Genomic DNA, 27,452 nt, shown 5'->3' with positions numbered 1-27,452 from the left:
GAGCCACGCGAGAGGCCAAAGGCTGGAGGAACTTGGGTCCAGCCCTTCCCTGCTGCACACACAGGCGCCTGACTCAGGGGTTTGTCATTCTGGTGTCTTCCCAGTGGAGGGATGGAAATGCACTCGACTACAACAGGGAGCTGCAGCACCTCCGCCTACGGCCTTGCAGCTAACCAGATGGGAAAGCCCCAGCTGAACGCATTTAGGTGGTGCCCCTTTAGGCAGCGGGGCACGGAGCTGTCTCCGGGGCTGAATCATTGCTGCAAAACCAACAGAGGTCGTTGAAGAAACAATTAGGGGGCTCGGAGGAGAGAACAGAGCCATAAAAAGTGAATGAGGCATGGTGAGCTAAATATTTTCTTGCTGTCCCTCCTCACCTGCCAGATCCCCAAAGCCTCGTGTTCTCAGGGTTATATATGGCTGAGCTAATGGCTTTGCACCAGCTGCTGACGCCGAACGGCAGCGTGTCACCTTCTGGAAGTGGATTAGCTTAAGCTGCCGGTACGCCGTCACATCGCTCAGCCAGTCTCTGACCAGCTCTTTGCCACCCCTCAGTTCTCCCAAGCCTGTCAGGTGACAGTAGCATCTCCAAAAGCCCAGAATAATGCAAGGCAGAGGATTGATACGGGGAAAAAAAATAAAAATAAAAATAAAAATAAAAATCTGCAAAGGCCTCCTTTACGTTCCCCAAATCTCCCCATTTCTAACAGACCAGACGCTGGCAGGACCAGGTAGCCTGTGTTGCATGAGGAATGCTTGCATGGCTCACCTACCCTTCGCAGCCTGCAGAACCAGGGTGCTGCTTTGCTCGTATGGGAAGTCTCCTTCCCCAAATGCCAAGAAGCAGATTTTTTTTTAGAAGGTGGTGATGTTCCTGAGTCACTTATTATCAAATCTACAATAATTAAAGCATCAACAATTAAGGCATAGTGACATTTCTGACAAAAAATAGTGGGTGATCAACAACAGTTTTCCTGGAGGAAAAATAAAAGTGTCACTTTTCATTATTATTTTAAGTTTTAGGGGAATTAAAAAAATAACAATCTTATTTTTTTAAGAATTCCACTTTACTTGAAAGTGACATTTTCATTGCACTTCAGAAATGGATTATTTTTACTTTTTTTTTTTTTTAATTCCAAATGTCTTTCTCTTCCCCTTACTTGCTAATGTTTTGTTACTGAAGGCAACAGAACAGGTGCATATGACTTAGCTTCTCCCCTCCAACACATTTTCTTTTTTCGTTCCGAATTCTCTGAAGTTAGAGTGGCAGAGGGAAAAAACGAAGCACTAGTCAGACTATTCCAACTTTCCTACTAAACGCCCTTAACTTTAGAAAATTGCTTAACTGTGAGATTTTATATGTTGCTTTGTTTTTCTTTCTCCTTTCCATTATTCTATAGTCCTCCTGAAAATGCACACAATTTGAAAAAATAAGAGTAGAAAAAGGAAAAAAAAATACAGATAAGATTTATGTTACGGCACTCAATACAAAAGAAGGAAAAGTGGAGATGGAACAAAGTAGAACATCCAAAATTGAAAATCAAAAGCTAGTTTGGCAATTTTCTTGAATACAACCGAGTTTGTTCCTGCGTTTATCCCTGCCTCCACATGTCCATGGAACAGGAACCCAACAACTGTGTTTGCTGCTCAACTGCAAGAAGAGAGCAGGACTGTTAAAGCAGGGGGTAGAGCATGGCTGACAAGTGGTGATCGGTAGGCTTTTGTTTTACTGACAGAACATCTTTAGAGGTTACTGTAACAGTCGTGTAAATATCCACATAATTATACCATTAAATTATTTCACATTCAAGAGCCTGCCACAGTAGACAAAAAAGAATAAAACTGAACCAAACCAGCAGGCTGCAGAGGAAACATGCCTAGAACCATTCTGTCAAATCCATGCCCTAACACCTCTACCCACACCCCCAACTCCATCCCATGTTTGCAGAGGATTCCCATTGTGCTGACACACAAAAAGAAACAATATTGAGGAGAGTGCTCAAGCTCCAACTCCTTGGATTAACATGTACTGGCAAAGACAAACAAAAAAAAAAGCAAAACTCCTTGAAAATCACCAGTCTTGGAGATGTGACATCTGCTTCCAATTAAAACCAAGAAAGATCTGTCCCCCTGTCCTCCTCCAGCCCTGTACCTCTCAGGAAGGTAGCTAGCCAGAGGAAGGGGGAAGAGATACTTCCACATTCTTCTTGATTTAAACGATCTCAAAAAGGGAGGCTGCCACAAACACACGAGCCAAGAGAAAGTCAAGCACAGTCTCTGTTAAAGGTTAACTCCCTTGAATTAGACAGTTGCGGTTCCTTCCTAAAAAAATGTACTCACCATCACCTCCTGGTTGCTTGTACGGGTTGTACTTTGGCTTGGGGGCAACAACGGGTGCAAACTTCTTTGGCGTCTGCTGGGTGGACACCGAGATGCTGGGAGTCCCAAAGGCATGCGTGGTCTCCATCCTCGCTGTAACGTGACCAACAGGCTCGTTGGTACTCTTGGGCGGCAGCCAGGACGGGTGGGACATGGTTCAGATCTGAGGAGAGGCAAACAAGGATCAATCGCACACGCATTAGGAATTTAGGCGGGGGAGCTAACAGTTGTAAACTTTGCTAAATTAAACCCACAAAATATATAATGTGTTTAACCTTTGCATGTTTATCTTTAAGCATATTGGTCCCACTGCACAGGAATTCAGATCCAAACTTGCATTTCTTTCTCCAGTTGGTTGGAATTACTGATCGGCTCCTTGCTCGTGTCTGCAAGAGTGTTGTTATTTTCCTCTTCTAACCAGAGTTGAGGCAGGCCGATACCCTGGAGAAGCCCATCACTCCCACCATCTATTCAGCACGATAGCGATGTATTTGCCTTTCCCTGCTAGGTTTTTGTGAGTACATTAACACAGAGCACTGCAGGTGCTTTGGGGACAAGTGTCGTTACAGGCAGCCAGACACACTTCCAAAATATACCTTTAGCACTTTTCAACATGTCATTTGTGGCCCCAAATCCCACTGTCGTTCATTTAAACTTTTAAGAAAAAGGATTTCAAAAGCAGCTAATCCTTCTTGATGCCTCCATTTCTGAATGCCCAGCTTAAGATATTTTAAAAGCACGTCAATTTTGAAGAAACGCCAGGATTCCAAAACCACTGACAACCAGGCTCCTTTTAGACATCTCAACTTGTGTAACAGAAAACAGAGGCAGCCCAAATCATTACTTATTTATGAAAATCTTGGCTTTGGTCTGTTTAAAAGCCTACATCACTTTTGAGAACTGGACTCAACGCTGCTGAAAATATTGCCCATAAAAAACCTGTTTGTAATGGGCTGACCTGCAATGAACAAGTGCTTTCCACTGCACACAAGCCACAGCCGTTGGGGAGCAGCGATGGTCCTACGGCACCAGCGCGTTATGCCTCTAAGCTGGTTTTGAGCTGCGGTGAGGAAATAAAGACCCCAAACGGACAAAAGCCACTGCTAATTTTGGAGCCCTTGAGTGCCCGTCACTTCTGCCTCTGCCCTGCTTCAGTGTCGGGACTCGCCAGGGCTCTGGAAACCAGGCACAGCTGGGACTTGATCACGAAAGATTTGTTTAGATCAGAAAGGCTGGAAAAGGATCAGTGCGAGAGACAGCACCGGGCCAGGGAAGATATTAGCTGACTGCTGTTGCATAAAAGCATTTCCAGCTGGGCACGGCAGGGCAAAGCAAAGGCACTGCTGGATTTGCAGAGGGGTCTCTTGCTGCTGCCAGGGCAGAGATGCTCTGGAGTCCCAGCTCTGCTGAGCACGGCAGCAAAGGGCTTTGGTGGCTGGTGCGAGCAGTCCTCTGAGGTCAGGGTGGGGAAGATGAATGGGGACAGATGAAGGATGGCCTCTGGCAGATGTACACCCCCTCGGAGTGAAATCATTACCAAGCCCCACAGCGCTGCAGCTCTCTAGCTGTTCTGACACAGCTCTGTGGTCACGCAAGAAGCCATCTATTTGAATGTCTCACGAGGAGGCATTTCCAAAGCTGAGAAGTGCAGCCACATATAGCTAGCTATAAAGGTCAGTGCTTAAAATCTGAAAGCAAACGCATGACTGATATTGTCACCTCCGCCACGTCCCATCAAACAAGGAAACCGAGGATCTCCTCATTGATATATGGGGGAATGCAGCTGCAGGGCCACCTCCTGCCTACCTGGGCATGTTCTTGGTGCCTTCCAGGCACAAGTCCATGCACACATGCTTCTCAGAAACATGTAACATTGGAGCTCTGCAACCAGCCCCTGGGATTATATGGAACATTTAGGCATGAGGAAGTCGTTTCTGACAGCGCATTTAAGTCTACCTAGGAAAAAAAAAAGGAGAAATCACACTTCATTTCCCCTTTCTCCTAATTTGGGCTCAGGTGTCACTAGAAATGTCAAGACCAAGCGGTTGGGGTTTAGGTATGGAGCTATTTTGCCAACTCACCCTGGCTGGCAAAGCCTCTGCCTCCTAGAAGCTTTATGGTGGAGCAAGATCAGTTGAGTCCTTTATTGAAGGAGCAGATAAGGACTCTTGGATTTGAACCAGAGAAAGTAGTCTGATGGGCTCCTATATGGACAGCCATGTCCTAGTAATTTGCTATTAGACAGTAATGCTGAATCAGTGGGGGCAGAAGTTGGGAAGGAGCAAGGCCTCCACATGGAGACAGTACCTCCAGCTGCCAGCAATGCTTGTTAAAACTGTGTGCCTCTTCTAGCCTAAGTTTCCTCCAGGTAACAAGCTTCTTACTGGAGGAGTCATTTCTCCTTAAAGCCTGCAAATGAAAGCCAGTCCCAGTGTCTGACCCAGCACTAGGAAATGGACAATTTGTGGTCATTTTCCACCTCCTTCACTCTTCGTGTGTGAGAGAAACCACCATGCGCCAAACATCAGCCCAACACTCCCTCACCATGCAGTTTGACTGCTCGTGGTCACAGGTTTTGCAATCCCTACCGCTGGAGGACGAGCCCGTTAGGCCGGACATCCAATGTCAGTGACAGGAGGCCACCGGTGCCAGCACAGAGGGACTGGCTCAAAACGAGGCAAGTGGAAGCGTGGCAGGGGCACCCTGGAGTCAGTCAACCATCGAAGGCCGAGCTGCAAGGATGCATCATTCCCTCCCACATACGGCTGCCGGCCAAGCTCACGATGACAGAGCAGAGCATCATTCTGAAAGCAAGAAGTGAAAGGCAGGTCCTCCCCGCAGGGCTGCAGAGGAAACCAGCCGTGACGGGTGGGCCGAACCGCGCTCCCGCCGCCTGGTACTTCCCGTTACCAACACCAGCCCTGTCGGACCTAGGAAATGACTGCCACTAAACACAAAGATTCACCTACCCTGCCACCTCTTCCTCACACATTGTTCAAAAATGTAAAGGATGGCAATACAAGTCAGGCAACTCTCTGTGTTTTCAGAGCAGAAAGCAATGTGGGCACTCAGCCTTAGCAGGACAACTCTGAGAGCTGTTCTCTTACTACATCCGAAGGTGACTGTATCTTGCCCATTGCTACAAGCATCCTGGAGTTTTATTCTGACAGGTTTTCAGCCACCGGTTTGACATCTCATATGAAAGATCACCCCGCTGTAGAAAGCTCCCTCACACCACTGGCATTACCTCCACGCTACTTCAAAGCAAACAAACAAACAGCTCTAACAAGATTATCATTCCTGCTCTGGCAGCTCCCCAGTTCTTCCTCACCCACCTCCCAGGCAACGTGCCTTGGTCCCACTGAGCTCTTATGGTCTGCCAGGTTCATGGCAGGGCCGGGTTGAGCGATGCACGGAGTATCTGCTTCAGCAGCCGGGTTGCACAGTGCTGGGGACAACCAAACATAACGTGACATCCCAGGGAACGAGCTTAAAGAGCAGCCTGTTCTGATGGGCAGTTTGGGAATGTGCAGACCACACTGCTGTAACTCGGTTGCTGACTGTAAGCTGGCATGCAGCTCCATCCCGGCTACCCTCTAACACATTTGTTTTGGCGGCAGTGGTGTATTCTAATTGTTTCCCCGTTAGCCTTTCTCTTCCTCTTTCTCCCTCTCTCATTTTCTGTTATGTATTTGCTGTCACTCGTTTTTGTTATCTGTGCCTTGACAATGTTTTCAGCAACTTCCCTTTTCCTCGTCTGTTCCAGCCCCAGCTCCCCAGCCTCAATTAAATTTAGCCAGACTACTTTACAAAATGATGAAAATGGAAAATGAATTAACTTCTTTTTAACAGCTGAAGCTGAACTTCTGGGTTTGTTCTGGTCTCCCCTCAGCGTTTTTAACCTTTTCAGTGCACATGACTGCGTGCCTAGGGTAAAAGGCCAAGGGCAAGGCAATCTAAGGGTCTGTGGCTTTTCGAGGAGCACAGCACCCCATCTCCCTGCAGGCTGCTCCATAGTGGAGCACTCTGGCTAATTCAGACAAAGCACTCAGTGCTCCCTCACCATTTCTTACAATATTGCCTATTTTTCAATCGGAAGCTTCTTTGGAGCAAAACAGATTAACATTTTTTGATGTAGACAAGTAATCAGAACAGCACAGGAAAATCTGTCTTACCCTAAACTTACTCTTACATGTGTCACTGCCTCGGCATCGTTGTGGCTCCTGCACTTGGATGAGAACCTCTAAAAGGTAAAGGCAGTGCTTTTCTGGATGGATAGCAAACCTGACCAGCAAGTTGCACATTTCACTTTTGTCTTAGAAGTGTTTTCTTCCATAAATATGTATAAATATATTTCTGCCAGCTCTACAATGAATAGTGTAGTTTTCAGAAGTTTCTAGCTGGTTTGGTATGTGGGAGATTGCAAAAGTCGGTGACTGCAAGAAGGCAGAAGTCACTGAGAAACTCAAAAACTAGAAAGGACAAAGCTGTATTGGATATCACAGGCTTGAGAGAGGTAAGTAACAGGAAAAATGCAATGAAGGGACCATCAGGATGGATGGATTGGGGGAACCCAAGGAGCAGGCCCAGAAGAAAGATCCTGGGAGTGTGCACACTGGCAGTGGATGATGGAGCTGTTAAAATAGCTGCATTACCCATTTCTGTGGGTGAACACAGCAAGCTCCTCCTTCAAGGTTAATAGCGGCTGGAATGAAGAACCATCAAATCCAGTATGAATCACCAGTTCTCCAAAAAACAATTCCCCCACTGGAGAAAAGTGACTCTCATCAGCCTTTTGCTGTCCAAGCCAGTTACTGTTACTCCTTGTATGCCAAATGCAGTGCATTAAGGGCCTGATCCCTCTGCTGCTCAAGTCAACAGTTGGATCACAGAGCTCTCATCGAAAAGCTGAGGTGAAGGCTAAATCTATGGTTGCCTCTCATTTCTGTTCCAAGCAAATCAGGCAATCAAGTCAGGCATGGCTTCGCTTCAACGAGTCCCTTCCCAGCAAATCTGGCCCTCCAACATTTAATACAGCTTGTCTGGAACGATCTTTGTCATCAGAGCCTGTGTCCCTGGGAATCCTCCCACAGCAGCAGCGACCTCTTGCTTCCCAGTTTGTGCCCTATTTCCCTCTGTTTTGTCTGAAGTCTTCTGCATTTCTGCCTGCCTCTCACACAGCCACCCTCAGCAGTAACTCAACAGGTTCTTTCCCAGCCTGGCTACTCTTTCCTGCAACTCCTTACACTTTGGCAACACGTCTTCTTACCAAATTCACAGACCCGCCCCATCGAGAACTCCCCTAAATCTTTCTTCTGCCACTGCTTTTGAAGTCCTGTTGACCATCTCGTCTAACCCCCCTGCACGTTGAAGGGCGTTGAACTCCACCCAACTTTTTTTCCGTGAAGCTTTGTTGGGCTGTAGAGTATTTGTTAGAAAGTATAAGCAGTCTCTACTTAAAGAATGCAAGCAATGGAGAATCCACCGCAACACTAGGTAAATTGTTTGGGCAAGCAATTAAGCACCATAATTATAGCTTCTTTATGTCTGGCTTAAATTTATCTAGCTCCACTTCCAACCACAGGATTTTGCTACGCTCCTGTCATCCACATTACTGACCTACCTCTCCTCCTTAGGCAGATCCTTTCACAACAGAGCCAGGTCTTTGGTGAAATCAAATTAAAACATTTAAATTAAGTATCAATTAAATGTACTGTTAAGAACAGACTTCTCTTGATTTACTCGTGTATTTACTCTGAACTCTCTTCAATTTTCCAGCAACCTTTTGTGAAATGGTGGATGCTAGCATATGACCATTTTTTCAAGAATGATAACTTAAAATGGAAAGGGTAATACGATGGATAATATCAAAGACAAAAACCATACTGAATTCAGCTGTGGCTGCCTGAGGTTCTGTTATCCTTCCTTCCTTGGAAGCATTAGTCATCATCTACTTTTGGAGGTAGAGGATAAGACCGGACTAACCATGATAAATAACATTAAGAGCAAAGAGTGAAATCACACTGCATAAATAAGGAAAACAGCGTGCTCTGATTCTATCATTAGGACAATCTTAATGCTGTAAATTCAGAAAATTCTAACCATGAAAGAACACACTGCAGCAGAGGAACTGGAATCCACGAATCCCAAGATGAGACCACACTATCTAAAAACATCAGACCAGGAATATCAACAGAAGATAATGCCAGGCTAATAAAATCCTGACAAGGCTTTTTTTTTTTTAATGTTTTAAAAAAAGCACATAACTGCTTGGGGTTTTTTTGCTTTTAATTACAGGATGTCATTCATCTTTGAGAAGCAAAGGTAAAACAGAGGGTTCCAAGTCAATTTAGCCTCATATCAGATAAACAATGGAAGGGTAGAGTACCAATTTGTCTATTCTGAAATTGTTAGTACATTTGTCTCTGAGGCAGGCTGGCTTTCCTGTGATTAGACTGTTATCCAAATAAATCTTCATTTCATTTTCATATTTTTAACACGAACCAAATACTCCTTGGATGTTGATGGGCTTTGCCAAGACAGAAGAATTTGTCCCTGAGTTAATTACGCTAATGCTATGCAGTGGGTAGCAACAGTGTTTAACAAAAAACGAGCAACAACAGTCTGTTCTTCCAGACAATCCGCTCTGTCATCCATCCTACCCCTTCCTAAATCCACTGGCTTGATCTAGATCCATAATGTTCTTAGTATCACCCATGCACAGTTAACCATCAGCCATAAGGCCATGGGGATGACAAGATACAGGGAGGCCACTACCTTGTGTGCTGACACAAGATGCAGCTGGAAGCCCTCCAGTGGCTTCTCTCGGATGCTATTCAGGAACAGAATTGCGGCCTCTCCTCCCCGGGATGAGCAAAGTTCATCTCTATGGGCTTACAAGAGCTACATGTAGACAGGCAGATTGCGATCTCCCCACTCTCCCTTCTCTTCCAGCCACACAGCAGGACTCAAAAGAGAAAAATTCTGACTTTACTTCATCTTCCAGCTGAGTTTTAAAGACAAGTTCTAGCACTGAACCAAGGAGACATCCTTCCTGCTGCAAAACCATGCCACACATTGCTCTTTTCAGTCAGAGGTGCAATCCACAAAACTGAACATTTCTACTCTGTCTTACTTTTTTTTTCCCCCTGAAATTTCCAAAAGCAGAACCCAAATGCTCTGTTGAAATACAGTTATTTGCTTCGTCCTTATCACCTCCACTCCACTAATTATCCAAAAGCAGTAATTGAGGCTGACCAGAGAGATTTGCTCTTTATAAACTCCCAAAGCTGCTTGTTTCTCTTGGCTTTATTCCACTCTGAATGTTAAGTTAATTTATTTCTCTATTTAGGGCCAGCGATCTCTAGCCATGAAGCTTTCCTGCTTCTTGTGGTCTCCAAAAGAGGACATAATGTCAAAATTCTGGTCTCATTAGAGGGCTTTAACCAAACATAGGAAGTACCATAGCTACTTACAAACTCAGCCCAAGCCCTCTTGGGATGTCTTTCCCATATGGTACTATTTATCCTCATCAATTTACATCATATGGGAAATTACGCGATTTGGGGAAATTGTGATCCCTTTTGAACCCCCTTAATTCTCGCTGATCTGCACAACATCTCACAAAGTTTAAGGCCTGTAACATTAACCAGTCCAAAGAAGCTCCTCCTTCAGACCCTGCCAGTGGCAAATTGACTTGGGTCCTCAAACATCACATAAGCAACCAGGAGAAACAAAAAGCCACAAGAACAGCTCTGAGCACTGGGATTACTTGGGGGGATGACGTGACCCTGATCACTGCTTAGCAGCAGAGAGCTAGCAGGAGTCATTGAGCCCAGTGACCATCTTTTTAAACCTTACACAAAAACTGATGCACATGGACTCCAATTTCTTGGGGCAGATCTCTCCCTGAGATTAATTTCTTTGCTTGCATACATTTTGCACTGTTTCTGGACATTTGTTCATGTTTTGCTTTAGTCTTTTACAGCAGCTGTCAGCTGGAGCAAGTTTAAATCTCTCTCTCCCCGAGACCTAGATTTTCTTCCAATTGCTTGGATAGGGCTGGGTTTTGTATCCTCAGCTCAATCCCCTTAAAAATAAAAAATTAAAAAAAATTGAAATCTCTTCTCCAGTTAAACAGGGCTGAAAGCATTCACCAACTTCCTGCTGTGGGACATCACTAATGTAATCACAGGAATTAAAGGAGAAAGAAACCTAGTTAGAGCACTGCCTGTGCTGAATTATTCCTCGATTCATATAATCTAGCATCATCTCACTCTGGCTTTAACAGCTTCAATCAAATTTCCATGGGATCCTTCGGAAGACCAGACTTAAATTCAGCATTCGCCCTGCTTTGAGCAAGGGGTTTGCCCAGATGACCTCCAGAGATCCCTTCCAAAATCAATTATCAACACTTTAAGACCTGAGACTTCCAGCTATGGCTTTATCTGCCATCAAAAGGGTTTACAGCAATATACGTCTCAAATACGGACTGAGCCCATTCTTCTAACTAAATAATAAATACTTGGAAAATAACTTCTTTTTCTAACTTCTACAGGATCAATCAGGCATAACAGGAAGACGGCAAGTCCATAGCGGAGATGGCAAAGATCTGTTAGAGATCTCTGCTACCATTGCTTACTGCAGGTTAAAGGCACCAGATACCAACTCAACACCACTTTCATCTTACAACAAAATCCTGCTGCTGGGACGACAGTATCAACCAAAACCTTACCCTTCTCTAAGTTTCCTTCTTGGTTTGTTTCTCTCGTATCAGCCTCAAAGGTGGGAAAGGTAGAAGGACAAACTAAACATAAAACTCCTTTTTTTTTCCCAATATAATTGCATTAGTAGTTTTGGGATTAGATGCAGGCTATTTGAATTTGACTGCTGCTGCAAAACACACCCATAAAAACTGATGAGCAAGATCTTCCTTTTACAGCCATGTCACATCCCGGTGTTGGATGACAAACTAGGCTTTAAAAAACTAATAAATTGAACTTGACTGGCCCATGTGCATTGAAACAAAGAGATAGTACTGGCTCCCTGGAGATAGATAGATCTATCTAATCTAATACAACTCTAATGACCGCATTACAATTTCGGCAGAGAGCAGGCTGATTTCTGACTCCTGTGGTATGAGACAATCCTCAGCAACTCCAAACACAATCATATTGGATAAAACGTTAATCCGAGGCCTTAGCTACTTGTGGTCACAACAAACCCCAGGGCAATTGCAACGGAGGAGGTAGACCTGGTGGCCTGCCCAAAATGCTTACTCAAACACAGCAAAGTTTGTGGTTGAACCTTGAGAGCTGAGCCAGGAGGTAGCTCTGAGCCAGACAAATTTCTTCCAGTTCTTAAGCTTCTCTTCCTGATAACTTGACCTACAAGTTTGTGAGGGGGATGCTGCACTGTCAAAGGAAAGTTTGAGATGGATGTTTGAGAATTTTATGTAGAAAACAAACAAGGAAATACACTGATAGGGACAGCAAAAAATCAGGCGGAATGATGCAGAGAGCTTATTGTGGGGAGTCAGACCATGAGCTCCCTTATGCACATAATTTATTTTCAAGATCCTTTTGCCAAAAAAAATTGCCTTTATTCTCGCTGTGACCCTAATTGTTGTTGTGCCTATGGGATAGCTCCATACTTGGGTTCCTACGTCAGCAAGGCGCTGCCAAACAGAATAGAGCATATCCAACCGGTGCAGACATACTGGAATCCAACCAGCGCACACGTCCTGGATTCAGGCCTATCCCACAGAAGAGCAAAGAAACCAGGACAACACAAAGATGGCAAGGTTAAAGCTTTTAAAGCAAACCCAGGCAGTTTGGATGCTGATGATGCCTGTAAACAAGAGGGAACCATACGGAACTGGCATTCAGCTCAGCAGCGAGATATCAACAAGACCCCGGTGGGACCCAACAGGACCGTGGCAGCGTATTGACACGGAGCTAATTGTATTAGCTCTGCAGAGAGCTGTGTACACGGCTCAGCCTGGGGAGAACAGCAGGGACCTGAGCCCAGCAGAGAGGGGGAAACTGATACAGGGCGAGCACAGAAACAAAGCAGAGCTTGAGGTGCTAACCCAGCAAGGCTGGTGGGGGTGTAGGTAAGCTATTGCTTATGGCAGGTTCCCTGTGCTGCGCCCCTCTTCTAAAGAGCTGTGGGGGGTGGGAAGAGCCAGCTGCCACTTCCCTGGAAGAACACACATTTACAATTTGCCGTCTAAACCCCAAGCTGTCAAGAGGACTTCTGCGAATGGCAGAGGAGCTGCAGCCCAGAATACGGTCACAGCAGGGGCCCTGCTCAAGTGGGATGCGAGCACAGGGCCAACACACCACTATCACCTTCTTGCAACACCTCAAGGGGCTGGCAGTATGAACCAGAATTTGAAACCATAATGCCCCAAAAAAATCAATTAATGGGCAGGAATTGTGCTGAGGATCAAAATCTTTAATCCCTGATTCTTTCCCTCCCACCTGATCCACTTAACTTTTCCTCCCCAGACCCCAAGCCATCCTGGAAGTCACAGCCTGGTGTATAACAAATCCTTGGATGCTTTCTTCTCCTTCCTGAGCACCGCACCAACCTGTGCCTCATTGTTGGCAGCTCAGCCCATGGCACCTCGCAAATAATCAGGGGAAATAGCCTTTTTCCTATGGAAAATCCTATATCCTAAAGAGTGATTGCTGCCAGATGGCTGGGAACTGATGCTGCAGAGAGATTGCTAATGGAAGCAAGATATTTGAGTGCCTGGAAACTGTAGGAAAAGAACACACACGCCTTTGTGCAAACAGTCAGAAAAAGACTACGTTTCTCTAAGTTCACAACAGGTGATTTGACATTCTCAAGAGACCAGCACCCTAATGTATTCCTACCTCCCTTTTCCAACACAAAGCAAAATTAGAGATAAAAGTGCTTTCTTCTTTAAGAAACTGAAAGCCCATGGTACTCTCAGGAAAGAAAGAGGATCTCTGCTGGTTATCGAGTCCTGCTTTTAGATAAGGCTTGACCTAACACTAGATAAGGCAAGCTGTGCCTTTGTCATTGAAAACGTCCAAAACAGAGACTTGAGGCTTGTAAATTGTTCAGGTGTGCACTATTTTCCCAGTGAACACATTTTTCCAGCGCTCCAGCTGAATCTCCCAATCCACTACGTATGTCCAGGGCATTTTATTTTGCCTTTTGGACAGAAGCTTTTGGCTCTGACATCTTTGTAATGCCCCCGGCAGTGGTCGCAGGTTGCCGTTGGGTCACTGTTGCCTCCTCTCCACCAGGCTAAGCAAACCCAGCTCCCTCAGCCTTCTTGCAGCCCACATGTGCTAGGACCTCGAGTGTCCCACAGCCCTCCTCTGGGCTCTCTCCAGCTCTGCAACACCTCACTGCAACTGGAGGACTCGCGACGGGACAGCAGCCTCGCCAGCACAGAGTAAAGGGGAGCAATAATGCCTCCAGATACCTCCTGTAGTCTGCCCTCCTGGGTTCTCCTGAAGTAACCCAGCACACATTTTGCTTTATTTGCAGTCACAGTGTACAGTAGACTCGCATTTGATTTGGCATCCACTGTATCCTCCAGGTCCCTTCACCAAAAACAGCACACAGCAGAAAAAAGGGTGTATTTTGAGATCCTGCGTAAGCCAAGGGAGCCCCAGACTGTCCATGGACACGTGGCTAGAAGGAGAAGTTACGAAGTGATGTTAGCTACCCCGGGCTATATGCAGTAAGCACAACATGCAGCTATTTGAGAAGACGGCCATTCAAAGAGGGATGTTCTGGAACTGGGGGAAATGGGCAAAGAGGAACATTAAGAAGCGAGGCAAGTGTGCTGACACTCCTGAGCACACCAAGATAAAGCTCTCTTTTTGTATCTCCTGGGCATTAGTTCTGCTCTGAATAGAAACTGGGGACTGAAGACAAGTGGTCGGGATTTAATTTTCAATTCTTCTTTCAAACTCATCAAACTACTGAGGTCCATTGTAGTAAACTATTGCTCTTCCGCATCAGGTCAGTGTCTGCTCACTTGAGAACTGCTGTGCTCCGAGCTCTGGGAGATAATTCCCCAACTGAGCAAACCACGGGGCCATCAACGAAGCTAACTCAACCAGGCATCCGCGATGGCCTCGTACTTGTGCTAAACAACTGCATCATATCAAAGAAGTCATTCCAGTTGCTCCACCACTATCACATTGGCGTCTTCTCATTGTGACGAACCACTTCAGCCCTTTGTTCCCTTCCCCAGCAATCTGTATCAAGCCTTGTGACAAAGAGCTTCCAGCCGAGGGTGGTTCCCCAGGTGTGACATGGATGAAGTGCATCATGAGCGCAGGGAATTTTTGGAGGAAAGGAGGAACCAAACTTCTCATAAATCTGGAGCTGGCGCTACGCTGCCTCATTTCAGCCGCGGCTGGCAGCTGCTTGGGTTCTGTTTTCGGATGCTGCTGGGGCAGCTGGGCCACGCTGCTGGTAAGTGCACACAGCTCAGTTAATCCCATGTCCTCCAACAGTTGCACCTGCCAGCGCGCAGGTCTAAGGCAAGGCATGTTCCCCCACCAGTAAGTGGTTGCAAGGCCACAGCACGCCTTCGCTGTGTAAAGCACGTATTTCTCTTTCAAAGTAACGCAGTTGCCAACACCTTAAACACCCCAGGGACCTTCAACCCCACCAGCCCCTCTAAGTGCTTCATTACCTCCAGCAGACTCTTGCAGAGCTCACATCCCAGGTGAGCAGTATGAGCGAGGCTCTGTCAGCTAAAGAAAGCACACGGAGCTGCAGGAGACCAGAATCTGCAAATCAGGGCTAATGGCTTATCTATCAGCGCTCGTCGTGCCTGCAAGTCCGGTCTCTTATACTGCAAAATATCCAGGACAAAAACAAACACAGCAACAAGAAACCACCTCTGAGTTAAAAATTATTTCAGGTTTCTTTTCATGACATCTTACGGGAGGGAAGACTCCTTCCCCTCTTGATGGACTCTCTTACGGTGCTATGGGGACCAGCCAAATAATGCAGCTGAGGCACCTGAGTTGTGTGCACATCCCCAAAGCTTTCTTGTTTCTGAGTTAGAAACTGCTGCCTCAAGTTATAAAAACACCATGTTTTGAAATTGTATTGATATGTTCTTGGCACTGAAAAACACAAAACAAAACAAAACAAAAAACAACTGCGAATGCAACCAATAAGGAAACTTGAGCTGCCCTTTGTTTCTGCAGGACTTAAAACACTAAGGGGAAAACCTAAGCAACAAAGCAAATTGATCCGTGGAAAGATGCAGTCTGTTAGGACCGGTACACAATCTGCATTTTGAAGCTAGCTTGAGCATACGAAGGCATAACCAGTGCTCTGTAGTTCCTAGGTTGCTGCCATCAGGTTCCCTGAGATGGCACTGCTGGAGACATCCCCCTGAGGAATCACACCCAAGACACGTCCCTCCTTAAAGCAAGCAACCTCGGAGCCACTCTTCGTGAAGCAGCCACCAGGGACCAGCTTCACCCGCTCTCCTCGCACAAGCACAGCCAGCTGTGCCCTCTCCTCTGCAGCCCCCTCTGAATTCCATCGCTCTCCTGATTTCCAGTTGAAGCTATGATCTAGACAACAGAGGAAGGTTATTTAATCCTGCAGGGAACATACATGCCTGCACACAGACATGTGTACACATGTGCACACCACTTCTTTTCTTTTTTTTTTTTTCCCCAATGCTACATCGTTTGCTCAGGAAAGTGGGAAAGAAGAGAAACCAACAGTTGCTCACATGGATCAACACTTCCAGGCTCTCTCTTTTGCAGCTCATCTCACTCATACTTGTGGTTTTAACATGTGATTCGCATTAGGCCCCTCTGCTCGCCATTTGATGGTTCTGCTAAACAGATGTGAATTTATTTAGTCACAGAGCCTGCTCCTTACACTGCCTCTTTGTAAAACAGATGGGCTTTTTTTTTCCCTGTTCAGCAATATTCAGATAATGATCACACCCCATGCGCAGGTTTGCTTTATGATTTTGTATGACAAGGTACAACACGTGAACAGAGACAGGATCTCATACGAGCCCTCTCCAGCAGCCAGGACACACTGCAGGACACGATGCCGCTGACGGACAACGCCAAACCCCAACACCAGCGACATCTCGAGAAGACCCCATGGATCTCCAAGTCCAGTCCCATAACTTGAAGAAACCGAGTGATGCACAACGAACCTAGAAGGGTCCAGAAGACACAACTCCACCAAGCGCCCACCTCAAAGCACGTCTCCCCACGTGAAAGCTCCGGCGGAAGAGAGCTGAAGGGTAAGCTCCCGCAACGTTCACGGGGACATGAAACCATGCGCATCTCCTGGGACTCCTCAGCATGGGGAAATAGCCTGGAAAAGCTATTCGCTCCCTGTGTGGGCATTCTTCTCTCTGCTCTGAGAGCGCCTTTGGCAATGGATAAAGCAGAACTGCACAAAGGCCCTCTCAGAGTAGAATAAGGCTGCCCACATGAGAAGTGCGCTCGGAATAGCTATTGCACTTTAAATTCACACCCTGGCTTTGTTTCGCAATACTCCCCCTGTGCAGAAAGGCCCTAGGCTTCAGATTCAATTTCAGCCCTTATTATCAATAGCTGAGGACTGCTTCCATCTGAAGGCAGGACGTAGCCTATACGAGAGGCCGAAGTATGAATAGAGGGGAGAGGGATGAAATTCACAATTCCGTTGTGCTGTCCTGTACATGGATGTGCCTCTATATTGCTTTAATAACCGAACACTGATGACTTCATCCCAGCAAATGGCCTTGCTCTGGGGGTAAATGATCTCTGCTTCACCACAGAAACCAAGCACAGGATGTGTATACATGGCACACACAAATGTCATGCCCCCACCTGTGCAAGGATCTAATTCCTTTCCAAAAGCTGCAGTCCTGCCCCTCAGTCACAGCTCTGCCCTCCATGCGCTGCCCACCTGTTACAACGATGACCTCAGTTTCTACAAGAAGCTACTCAGGACGTGTATAAATTTGCCTGGGGGGCGGGGAAAGAAGAAAATGAAAAAGCTGTAAACACGGCCATATTAAAATTTGGGTTATCTGGAGAATGAGACTCCAGGTTTCAGAAGGGAAGCAAAAGGGGAATTCTCTGCTTGAAAGGAAGCCAGGACACAGCCCCTAACAGCCCTCCCCCCCTGTGGGCCCTAACACTCAACATTTACAAGAGCAAAAAGTATACGTGCCTTTATTTTTTGTGCGACGGGCTTACAATAAAGCACATTAAAAGGCCAGAAGATATTAGGCAGTAAAATTTCCCCATAAGAGAAGACCAGTACTGAGAAGGACAGCTGAGTCCTTGCAGGAGGACAGGCACTTCAACTACAAAGCACCTCATGAGGTGCAATTTTCCTTCCTGTTAATGATCGTGCCATCCAAATATTCCGCCTATGGATCATACGGCAGCACTTCACTTTTGTGCATCTTAAGAAAAGACAACAAAGCGAAACACTGCTAAAGAGAGGCTTTCATAAGCATAAAGCAAATTTATGTGTCCAATTCCCAGAGGCTGGTTTCCTAACCTTCATTATGAGCCCTCAATAACTTTCTCTGAGAAACAAAACAATGCGCTCGTTTGACTCCATTCAAGTAAAACCAAATTCCCCCAACTTCACCCCACCTGCTCCCCAGCCCCGGGGCCGGTGCTCCAGCCGGGACAGGACCGATGCTGCACCGAGGCAGAGCGTGGCATCCTCCGAGGTGCCACCTCCTGCGTCCTCCCTTCCTCGTCACCACCTCCCTTCCTACACACTGGGGAGAAGTTTTAGCCCTTTCCTTACGACGCTTGGAGCCATGAGATGAGCAGAGCTCTGCAAGTGCCATCCTGCCACACGTACGGAGCTGAAAAGCATCTAAAAAGCAAAGGACGGATACACACGTTCTCAGTGCAGGGTTAAAGCTAATGGGGAATGGAGCTATCCCAGCTGGCGAAGGCTCATGATGGATAGCAGTGAGATGTTCTGAAGAAAATTAAGAAAACATTTTGAACGCCCTCCTAAAAGGGAACAAATAGGTCCAACACTCCAACAGACGGGGATTTTTTGCATCTCTGAGTGATAGTGCTTCGCTTTTATGGCCTGCGGCTGCTTGGAAAATTCAAAGCTATTTCTCTGAAGAATTCACTTGGACAAGCTTTATGGCTTTGATCAGTTAACTATTTTTTAATGCTAATCTACCCCAGTGATATTTGTCCTCCTTTTCCCCATGTGCACAGAAGCACAGATGCAGACAAATACTACACAAAAGCAAACGTTACCCAGATGAACAGACCGGAACAATCACATCCAGAGCTGATAACCCCACACCAACTTGGTTCTGTATTATTCTCTTCTCATCTAGCAGCCCAAGATCCTTTTGCCCAATATGACCTGCTAATGGAAATTTAGGAATCAAATTTGGTGGCCAGCAGGTATAATGTACATGCAGTGGTCTGGCCACAACTATTCTCACTCAAGTTAAAAAATAAAATTTGTATTGCCTAAAAGCTGCAATGAGACCTGTGGCTGAAAGGCCTTGCTTCATTAACAGAGACCCTGCAAGCAGCCCAAGAGATTGCTCCATCCTCCAGATGAACAAATAAAGGTGCAGATATGAGGATTTTTTTAAGTGTATGGAGCAAAGATATAAACAGAACCAAGAACAGGACTGGAGATACCTGACGCCCATCATCCTCCTGGAATTGCTCTGACCTTCCCTGCAGACTCAGGCTTACACCCTGAGCACGATGCTTAGCAAACTCCATTTTCAGTCTCAGCATACGAACTTGCCTCCTTATTTAGAGCACCGAATACTGGAGATAGGTCCAACCGGGTACCAGGAACACGCCGAGTACATAAGCCCATATGCAATTAGCTGCCCCATTAGTTGTATCACTGTGACCTCCTATGCCATACAGAGCAGCCATTACACCTAGAAAAGGAGGGTAAGGAGCAGTCCCTGCTCTGCAGTACCTCTGCTCTTCAAGTTGGTATCTAACTTTGCTTTCTGTCTTTGGGTAACAGATTCAGGCAGTATTTCCTGTGGCAGAGAATTACACAGGCTGATTACCCTCTGCGGAAAAGTGAAAAAATCCTGGAAGCAATTTTCTGTCTCAATTGTTCCCAGAGCACAGGAACAATCTTTTCGCCCTCTTCCTATTTTCGGCTCAATGCCGTCCGGGCTTGGCGTGCAGAATTCATCACGCTGCTGCCTCAGGTCCGGGTCCTGCAAACACTTACCCAGGTGAAACTTTGCACATGAGCAGTCCTAAAGACTTCCACTTGCATCAGCCTTGAACGTGGCCACAAAGTCTTCAGAAGTCATAAAGCTGGATGAAGGTGGGTGTGAAACTCAAAGTACCCAAGAAATGTTCAGTCCTAGGTAGGACCAGGCTTACCTCCACGGCATGACACAGACGAGCAATGTGTTTGTGACAGCCATTTCTTAATCCAGCTCTTTTAAAATTCATGAGTACATTTTTAAAGACAGTCATGGAAGAGCAGCTTGAACTGAGAACTGTGAATCTCGGGTAGAGCTCATAGGCAGGAGGAGCATTTTCTCAAACAAAAAATTTCATTTCCATGAAAAAAAACAAAAACACATATGCTTTATGTGGGGAAAACAAACAAAACCCAACAACTTTTTTAGACAAAAATCTAAAAGTCCATTGCTTTCTACCGGGGTCTGAAAGAAACCACGCAAAAAAATAAACTAAAAAAAAAAACTGTTTTTTTTAAAACCAACTAAACTAAAAAACCACTCTACACACCCCAGGAGGCAGCACGATGCTCTGCTCTGCTCCAGCACCCAGGTGCCTCGGGGAGTCCCAGGTTTCACAACCCGAGGAGCTGAAATTTGGCAAAAGATTGCCCCACAAGACAGGGAGAGGACCAGGGACTGAGCAGCAACCTGCACCTCTCCAGGCATGCTGCAGCAGGGGCTCCAAACATATATTTTTTAGCATTTTGACAACAAATACATTCTACACGTGTACACACCCCCACTCTGAATGATTCAATCAAAACCTTATTGTCCAGCCAGAAGTGTTTTGATAGAAAATGCTCTATTTGCCCTCATCAGCTGGGCTTAAGCATCAGTAAAAATATTTTTTTGAATTGACACCGCTGGTCCCAGAGTGGACGAACAAGCTCTTTGGATAATTTGCCTCCAAAGGCAGGTACTGACCTTTCAGTTGCATTATTATTTTTTCTTTAAATAAAGCTAACTTTTAAAAGATTGTTACTTTTCTGCTGATGCTGCTGGGAGAGGGGGAGCAAACAGGGCTGCGTGCCCGCTACACAATCTCGTGGCCAATCTTAATATCGCTTAATTTTCAGATGAGGAATTTGGTAGTAAACAACCTTTTCGTTGTACACAAACATTTTTAATTTCATGCCCTGCTAATCATACATCTGTTAGAGTTCCTTCTCCATCCATTGCTGTAAGGATAATAGAAGAAAAATCATCACGCTAAGAACGTGGTTTGTCTGAAACGAAAATTGAATAATAATCGATTTTCCTCAGCGGGATGAGGGAAGGCAGCGAGCAGCACAGCTCGCCCGGTGAAGCTGACAGAGGTATGGTTTTGGAAGTGACACCTTAACATTCGTCCTGCCGGTGGCTCCCAGGGCCACCACCCTCGGAGGTGGCAGCCCCACTGTCCCCCGGATCGCAGCAGCCCCGTTTCATGGGCACTTTGTCACCATTCCTGTTTGTGTAAGAGCCTTTTCTGAACTGCTGATACATCATTTTCGCCTTTTTAAGACTCCTCCTATTCCCATAGCCGTGCTAGGCCAACTCCAGATGAGAAATGCTGTACTTGTAGGAGTCACACAATAAATAAGCGACGGGAATCCGCCTGATGCCCCGGGCAAGGCGACCCAAAGACATGGGCAGAGGTAGGGGGCTCTGCTCCATCCAAGATGCGTCCCCAGGCTCCAGTCCTCATATCAGCATCCCGTACGCCTCTCCTTCCAGAGGCTGTTCTCTAAAGCACCGTTATCTACATAAGCTCCCCCTCATCTTCATCAAGAAGCACAGTTGTTTGAGTAATCCAGCTCTAAGGAGACTCCCCCGGGTTAACCAGTACCAACTAATTACTCCCATTTCGCAGATAAGCAAACAAAGGAACACAAGAGAGCACTGAGCGCCCTGGTCTACATTTACAGAGCAGAGTTCATGGCACAAACACGCTGACCTGGCTCAGGGGTCAGAGTAACCAAAGCCCCGGGGAGAGGAACCTGGGATCCCCAGCCCCTGCCTCCTCCTGCCGCAGGAGCAACACCAGCCTGCCCCGCACAGCCACCACTGCGTGGCACAAAACCCACGAGGCTGCAAAGGATTTCGCCTGGCCCATCATGCTGAAGCTATATATATGTAATATATATATATATATGCCGGGCAGCGATCCCCAGGCTGGTGTTGGGAAAGGTACTGTGAATCCCAAAGCAAGGCTCGCTCTGCTCACCCACAGCATTTTATTTCCTTGCAGCACTCAGCACTCCGAGATAACTCTGCCAGGCCCAATTCTCCCCTACTACCCTCCACGTGCACGTTATAGCCACATACATCAAAACCAGAGCATCCTAGCCTCCTAGCCACTCTAGGCTTGGGGCAAAGACTGGGGAAATTCGGTGAAGGTGATCCTAACCAGCTTCTACCACCTGTAAGACTAGGTGACCACGATCAGCATCAGGACAGGCACTGATACCTCCCATCTGTAAAATGCAAAAGCATTCAGCTCCGGGCTTTTCAGACCTCTAACCAAAGTGCATTCAGTCAAACAACGCTACCAGAATTACCAGTGTAAAGGGAGGGGAAGGAATAAAAAAAGACTTTGTTGAGCAAAAGTACTCCGAGACACATTTGATGTAATAGTCATATGATTAACAAACTGTCATATCAAAGTTTTCTGCAAAGTAGGAACACTCTGACAGTTCATATTTTAAAAACTGACATTTTGATTCATTACTGTAAATAGCACTCTGTATTAAATATTGTGACAAGGCATACAGTGTATTTTTTGAGCTCTGTAACATTTAGGAAGTACCGGATTTTTTTTTAAAAAACACGTATAATATCAAAAGCAGTTAAAGCAGAACTCCAAGACGGCTTCTAGAGGAGAGGATCGTTATTTCTGAAATAACCTACTTCTTTGCCGTCATCTTGAGCACTGCTGGGAACTTTGGCCCACAAGGATCTTAATGTACTGTTTGCATAATAAAACAGGGAATTGTCTCACGGAACAGAAGAGCTAGAAGGAAAGTGGCTACATTAAATAATGTAAAATTACTCAGCAGCTGATCATCTTGGAGCTGGCATAAGGGGAAGAACGCTAAAAGGTGCTGAATCTCAGGATATCTGAGAGTGCAGGATCACAATCAAAATAAACAAAGTGATGTCCAAATGAGTGCCCACACGGGCGCCTCGCTTATCCCTTAGTCTCCAACCATGTTTTGCCCATTGCAGGCAGAGGTGAGAGGGAAGGGCTGCCCAGAGGGAGCTGTCAAGGACTTTTTCTTGCATGGGACCGCAGGAGAGCAACCCAAGCCGCAGGGATGCTGTGAGCCACCAGAACTGCCCTGCCAAACCAGAATCTTTCATACCTTTCATCCCACCCCCCCGAGCCTCTCTCAGCTCATGGGGCCCTTCCCTGACTCAGCAGCACAACAGCAAACAGGACCGGGCCCATAAGCAATGCAAATGGTTTGCATTTCCTCAAAAGCTGTGCACATGATAGAGAAATTCAAAATAAAGCCCCAGCTAGCAAAGAAAGGCCTGACAAAGCAGCAGCAGCAAACTCGAGGCTGCCTAGCCTGTTTGCAAGATGCTCAGGTGTTATTAGGACCGCAGTCGAGGGCTTTAGGAAGAAAAATGGTTCCCATTACCATTACTTACAGCCAGCTGCAAGTGGAGCTCTGGGCTCAGTCTGCTGTGAGAGAATGGATATGCTGCCACAGACACGAGCAGCGAGCCCGGCCCGGGACACGGTGAGGCAGTCACGCACCCTGAAGATGGATCACAATGCTATTTCCACGTGGGTCTGATCCAACACAGCCTGCGTTTCCCTAGGAGCAGCTCCATACCACTCATACGCTGGAAATCTTGCGGATGGGTTTGCATGCCAGCAAGTGTGGTAGTAGTAGTGGTCTAGCCAGACATCCAAAGCATATTGGCACCGCTATAATTTGTCCATTCACCAATATGTTTTCCTAAAAACGCCCATATGCTTTTCCTGCAGTTCCCATATGCTTTTGCGAAGAGAAACAAAAACATTTTGTTAGTTGCGAGCGATTGATCGCTGCATATTTCACAGAAGTCAAATAGAAAAACAACAACAAAAAAGCAGTCAGCTGCTTCCCCCTCCCTTTCCTCTCTGCTCACGGAGGGAACTGTGAAGAGCAGGAAAAATTCAGCCCACAGCAAAATACACACACGGCTCATTTTTTGCACTGCAAGATATTCTAGGAATTACAGGAGGAATCTTCATTAAAAACAAGCTATCAAAGATCTGGCAGCCGGTGGCATTCCAGGCAGTAATTCAGCGTTGGGTGTTTGTCTACATGCTCAGTGCTAGCTCGGGTCCTCAGGAAGGAGCAGCGCCCGTCGGGTAACGCAGCCCGCAGGAATCCAGGCTCCTGGAGAAGCACGTTAACCGCGCCTGGGGGCTGCTGCCACAAAGACGTTACAACCTTCCTGATGTGCAGGACAGCTAATTTGATGCCAAATCTATCATAGAAACCCCCTGCCGTGTGCAAGGCTTCCTAGGAAGGCACGGGGCTGCCGCTGCAAATCCCAAAGCAGCGAGTGCGTGCGCGGAGCGGGCAGACTGCTGGGTTCAGCCGGGAGCACGCGTGTGGGTGTGCAAGTTTGTGGGTGTGCAAGTATGTGGGTGTCAAGGCTGGAGCATGTGGCAACCGCGGCTTTTCAGTCGGAGACTCATTAAGAAACGCGGCAGACCCGGAGCCAACATTCAAAGAGGAACAGTGTGAAACATTTCTCTGGAGAAAGATTAGTGCATGTCCTTCTTTACACAAATAAAATTAAAGAGAGAAGCATAATATGGACAAATCAATTAACTTCTGAAAAGCCAAGGGCACCGAACGTAACAGCAGAGGAGATGGGAAGAGCTTCGTTACAGGGACACTGAAGCAGGGCACAGCCTTTCTTCCTTGCAAAAGAAATTCAGCCACTGCTGCACGAAGTTCTGATTCCAGCCCTGTGTGCCCCCACTGTTACTGGAACATTACTGGAATTACTCGACTGTTACCGGAGTTTGAGGCTGACCTTCTGCACGGGACACCCCCAGCTGCATGCACCCTCCTCCCAGCATGAGGACTTCCAGTGGTGCAGGCCAATGTTCTACGGTTCTCCAGCAAATTTAACCAGAAACGTTCTTCCCAAAGCTTGGGTTTCCTTACCATGATCTAATCTCACACAAATGGCCTAATGAGAGACCAGGTACAATAGGGCAAGAGCCCAATTTTCCGCCAGAAAAAAAGCTGAAAAAACAGTCAAGAGAAGAGAAATCAATCTCTTGCACAAGGCTCACAGTAAAAAATAATAAATTTGTCAGAGACAGCTTGCTTGGCAAGATACATTTTATGATATGCTTTTGTCCTGAGAGGAGCTGTGAGCACCTAAACATCTGACTTCCCAATTCACAAATATATTGATGCTGTTGTTTAAGCTTTCAACAGAAAGCAAAAAAAAAAAAAATAATACCCTCTCATTTAGTCAACAGTCTACAAGGGTGGGCTTCTCCCTAGGTTTCATATTTACAGCAACACACTGGGACAGTCTATTAGACTTAGCCAGGAAAGCTGCCACAGAAGGAGCGAGACTAAGAGAAGTGCTGCCATTAATCTTTGATAACCCAGCAAATGGGAAGACCAGGCCTTGAACCAAATTCTACTCTCTTGCTATTAATCTCTTGTCCTCTACTTATTAATCCCTTGTCTGTCTTTCTCCTTCAACATTTATTAATGCCCCCAACTGTTTGCAGTAAACAGGACGCTGAAACCTCATCTCTAGCCAGCCATAATTCACCAGACAGAAAGAAAAGCAACAGAAAAACAAGAGGGTAAAAAGGAGGAAAGGAAGGATGTGGATTGCCTTACTGAAATGGCAGGATGAGTGCACTTCTATGCAGTGACACAGGAGGGTAAAGAAGCACTCCCGATTTCTGCATGCCACACAGACATCTCACAGACCTCAAGCCGGATCCACATCGAGGCAAATGAAGTAGCTCCACTAGTCGATACAGGGTAGCTGGGTTTAGTGGCCCGTGTCCAGAAGCAGCCTCTGGCATGAAAATAACCCCCCAGCAAACCGGAGCATGAAGGCCAGTGCTGTGTATAAACAGCACAATCAAAAAGGATGACGAGGCCAAAGCTACCAGCTAACCTTGTCCATTTATTATCCCCTTCTCCATATGGGGCCACTCGCTGCTTTCTCCCCACAGCTGCCATCACTTTGTAGCATCTCTAACACCTCTTTTGCCTCCTGGGATGTTTCAAGCTGACGGAGGCCTGAGGACAGACCCACTGCCCCGACGCCACTCCTTTTTAGCAACCTCACCTGAGGGCTCCCCCTCGCTACAATTCAGTCATCGCGGGTCCACACCTGGACCCAGAAATAATAAAAACCACACTGAGTCTCCTGGGGTGCCCTGGCCTCCACCACCACGGGCTCTGGAGAAACGCCTTCATTTGCTGAAGGACCAAATGACACTTTGCAAAAGCAGCCCTGGGGTCTGCAGGCTCTGTCCACACTCAGCTGTTTGCCAAAGCCCCACGAGCTGATGCGCTCCTCACCTGGAAGCCAGGCAGCCCCGTCAGGCCCCGGGACAGACGTAGGGACAGGCTCTTCCGAGGCACCTCTGCGGACGGAAACGGAAAGGGCAGAATTAACCTTTTTGCTCACAGTGAAAGCAGAAAGTAAATCAAGCTGGCTGTGACACCTCACAGAGAAAACAGCCCTAAAAGGGCCTGTAGGCCCGCTACCTTCCCTCGCAGAGCAGATCATGGCTATTTTTCCTCTGATCCTGCTCCCGTGTCAGCCTGGCCCTGCTTTGCTCCATGTAAGGGCTTTTCACACGTCGGCAGGGCAGATTAAATCTGAGCGAGCATCAGAGCAACTGAGGTTTATTTGAGAGAGGAGCTGCTTGTTTTAAATCAACGCGGAGCTGGTGAAAGGCACTGACGTAAGGGCTCTAGGTAACAAAGCCTCTTTCAAAGCCCGACCAGACACCCTCCTGCCTCTCGTGCTTAAAGGGCCTCTTCTTCCCGAGCCTCCTTCTCCGCTAGGGCCGCAGTGAGTCACCCCGCGGCGCCGGGTAGGCATGTGAGCACCAAGGAGTAGTGAGGCCGAGATGGGATGCGTTATACACGCATCACTTGGGAAAAAAAACAAGCGGCAGGGTGGGAAGGTCCGAGTCCCATCTCCACCTCCTGCCCTGGCTTCCTTTGGGTGCCTCCAAAGATGCCTAGCAAAAAGAAAAACACGAAAAGTCGGGTTTTCGAAGTAACCACAGGCTGCTTTTAACCAGCAGCCTTTCATGCTTGCAGCTTATTGATATCTGAGCCTCCTCTTGTGTTTTCCATTTCCTTTCATCTCAGTGCCGGGGAAGAAATAAGCAAGTACAAAATACCAGCGAGGATCGGTGCGAGGCCCTGCACACCTCCACCTGCCCCTGCCCACTCCATCGCCAGGGTCAGAGGATTCCCAATCACCTCCAGCTTCTGCCCACGTCCTTCCCCTGCGTGCCTGAAATTAATTATCTCTTAACAAACGCGGCCGAGATTAACTAATGAGTTAAAAGATCCTTAAAGGCAGGGAGGAGAAGAGCCCACCACCGGTGTCCTTGCCTAGGAGAAGTGGGTCTGGCAGGGCAGCAGCTTCGCCCTCCTGCCCCAGGTGGAGGAAGGGGAGCGCAGGGAAGGAGAACTGCAGAGGTTGCTCCAGGCCCTCACCAAAGCGCAAGAAGCCCGGAGAAATTTCCTGAGGATCTGCCTGCTCCGACGCTGGATATTCCTTTCATATTTGCCATGACAAATACTGCATGTTAACATTTTTG

General features: G+C 46.8%; 1 protein-coding gene across 10 annotated transcripts in view; it reads right to left on the bottom strand.

The window, feature by feature from the left end:
* LPP (LIM domain containing preferred translocation partner in lipoma) overlaps window positions 1–27,452 on the bottom strand; it is a 387,571-nt gene that overhangs the window by 214,760 nt on the left and 145,359 nt on the right. For 8 of the 10 annotated variants that reach the window (XM_080603962.1, XM_080603963.1, XM_080603957.1 and 5 more), the window contains 2 exons: window positions 26,191–26,255; window positions 2,341–2,542 (listed from right to left, as the gene is read on the bottom strand). In XM_080603962.1, the coding sequence (XP_080460088.1) occupies window positions 2,341–2,533 (193 nt within the window). In that variant the 5' untranslated portion in view covers window positions 2,534–2,542; window positions 26,191–26,255. The remainder of the gene's footprint in view (window positions 1–2,340; window positions 2,543–26,190; window positions 26,256–27,452) is intronic. The other 2 variants (XM_080603958.1, XM_080603966.1) reach the window with 1 other exon arrangement.

The sequence above is a fragment of the Anser brachyrhynchus genome, assembly GCF_964034855.1.
Source record: "Anser brachyrhynchus genome assembly, chromosome: 9".
In the NCBI taxonomy this organism is placed as follows: Eukaryota; Metazoa; Chordata; class Aves; order Anseriformes; family Anatidae; genus Anser; species Anser brachyrhynchus.
Note: the sequence above shows the minus strand (reverse complement) of the source record. Positions and strands in the feature narration are given on the sequence as shown.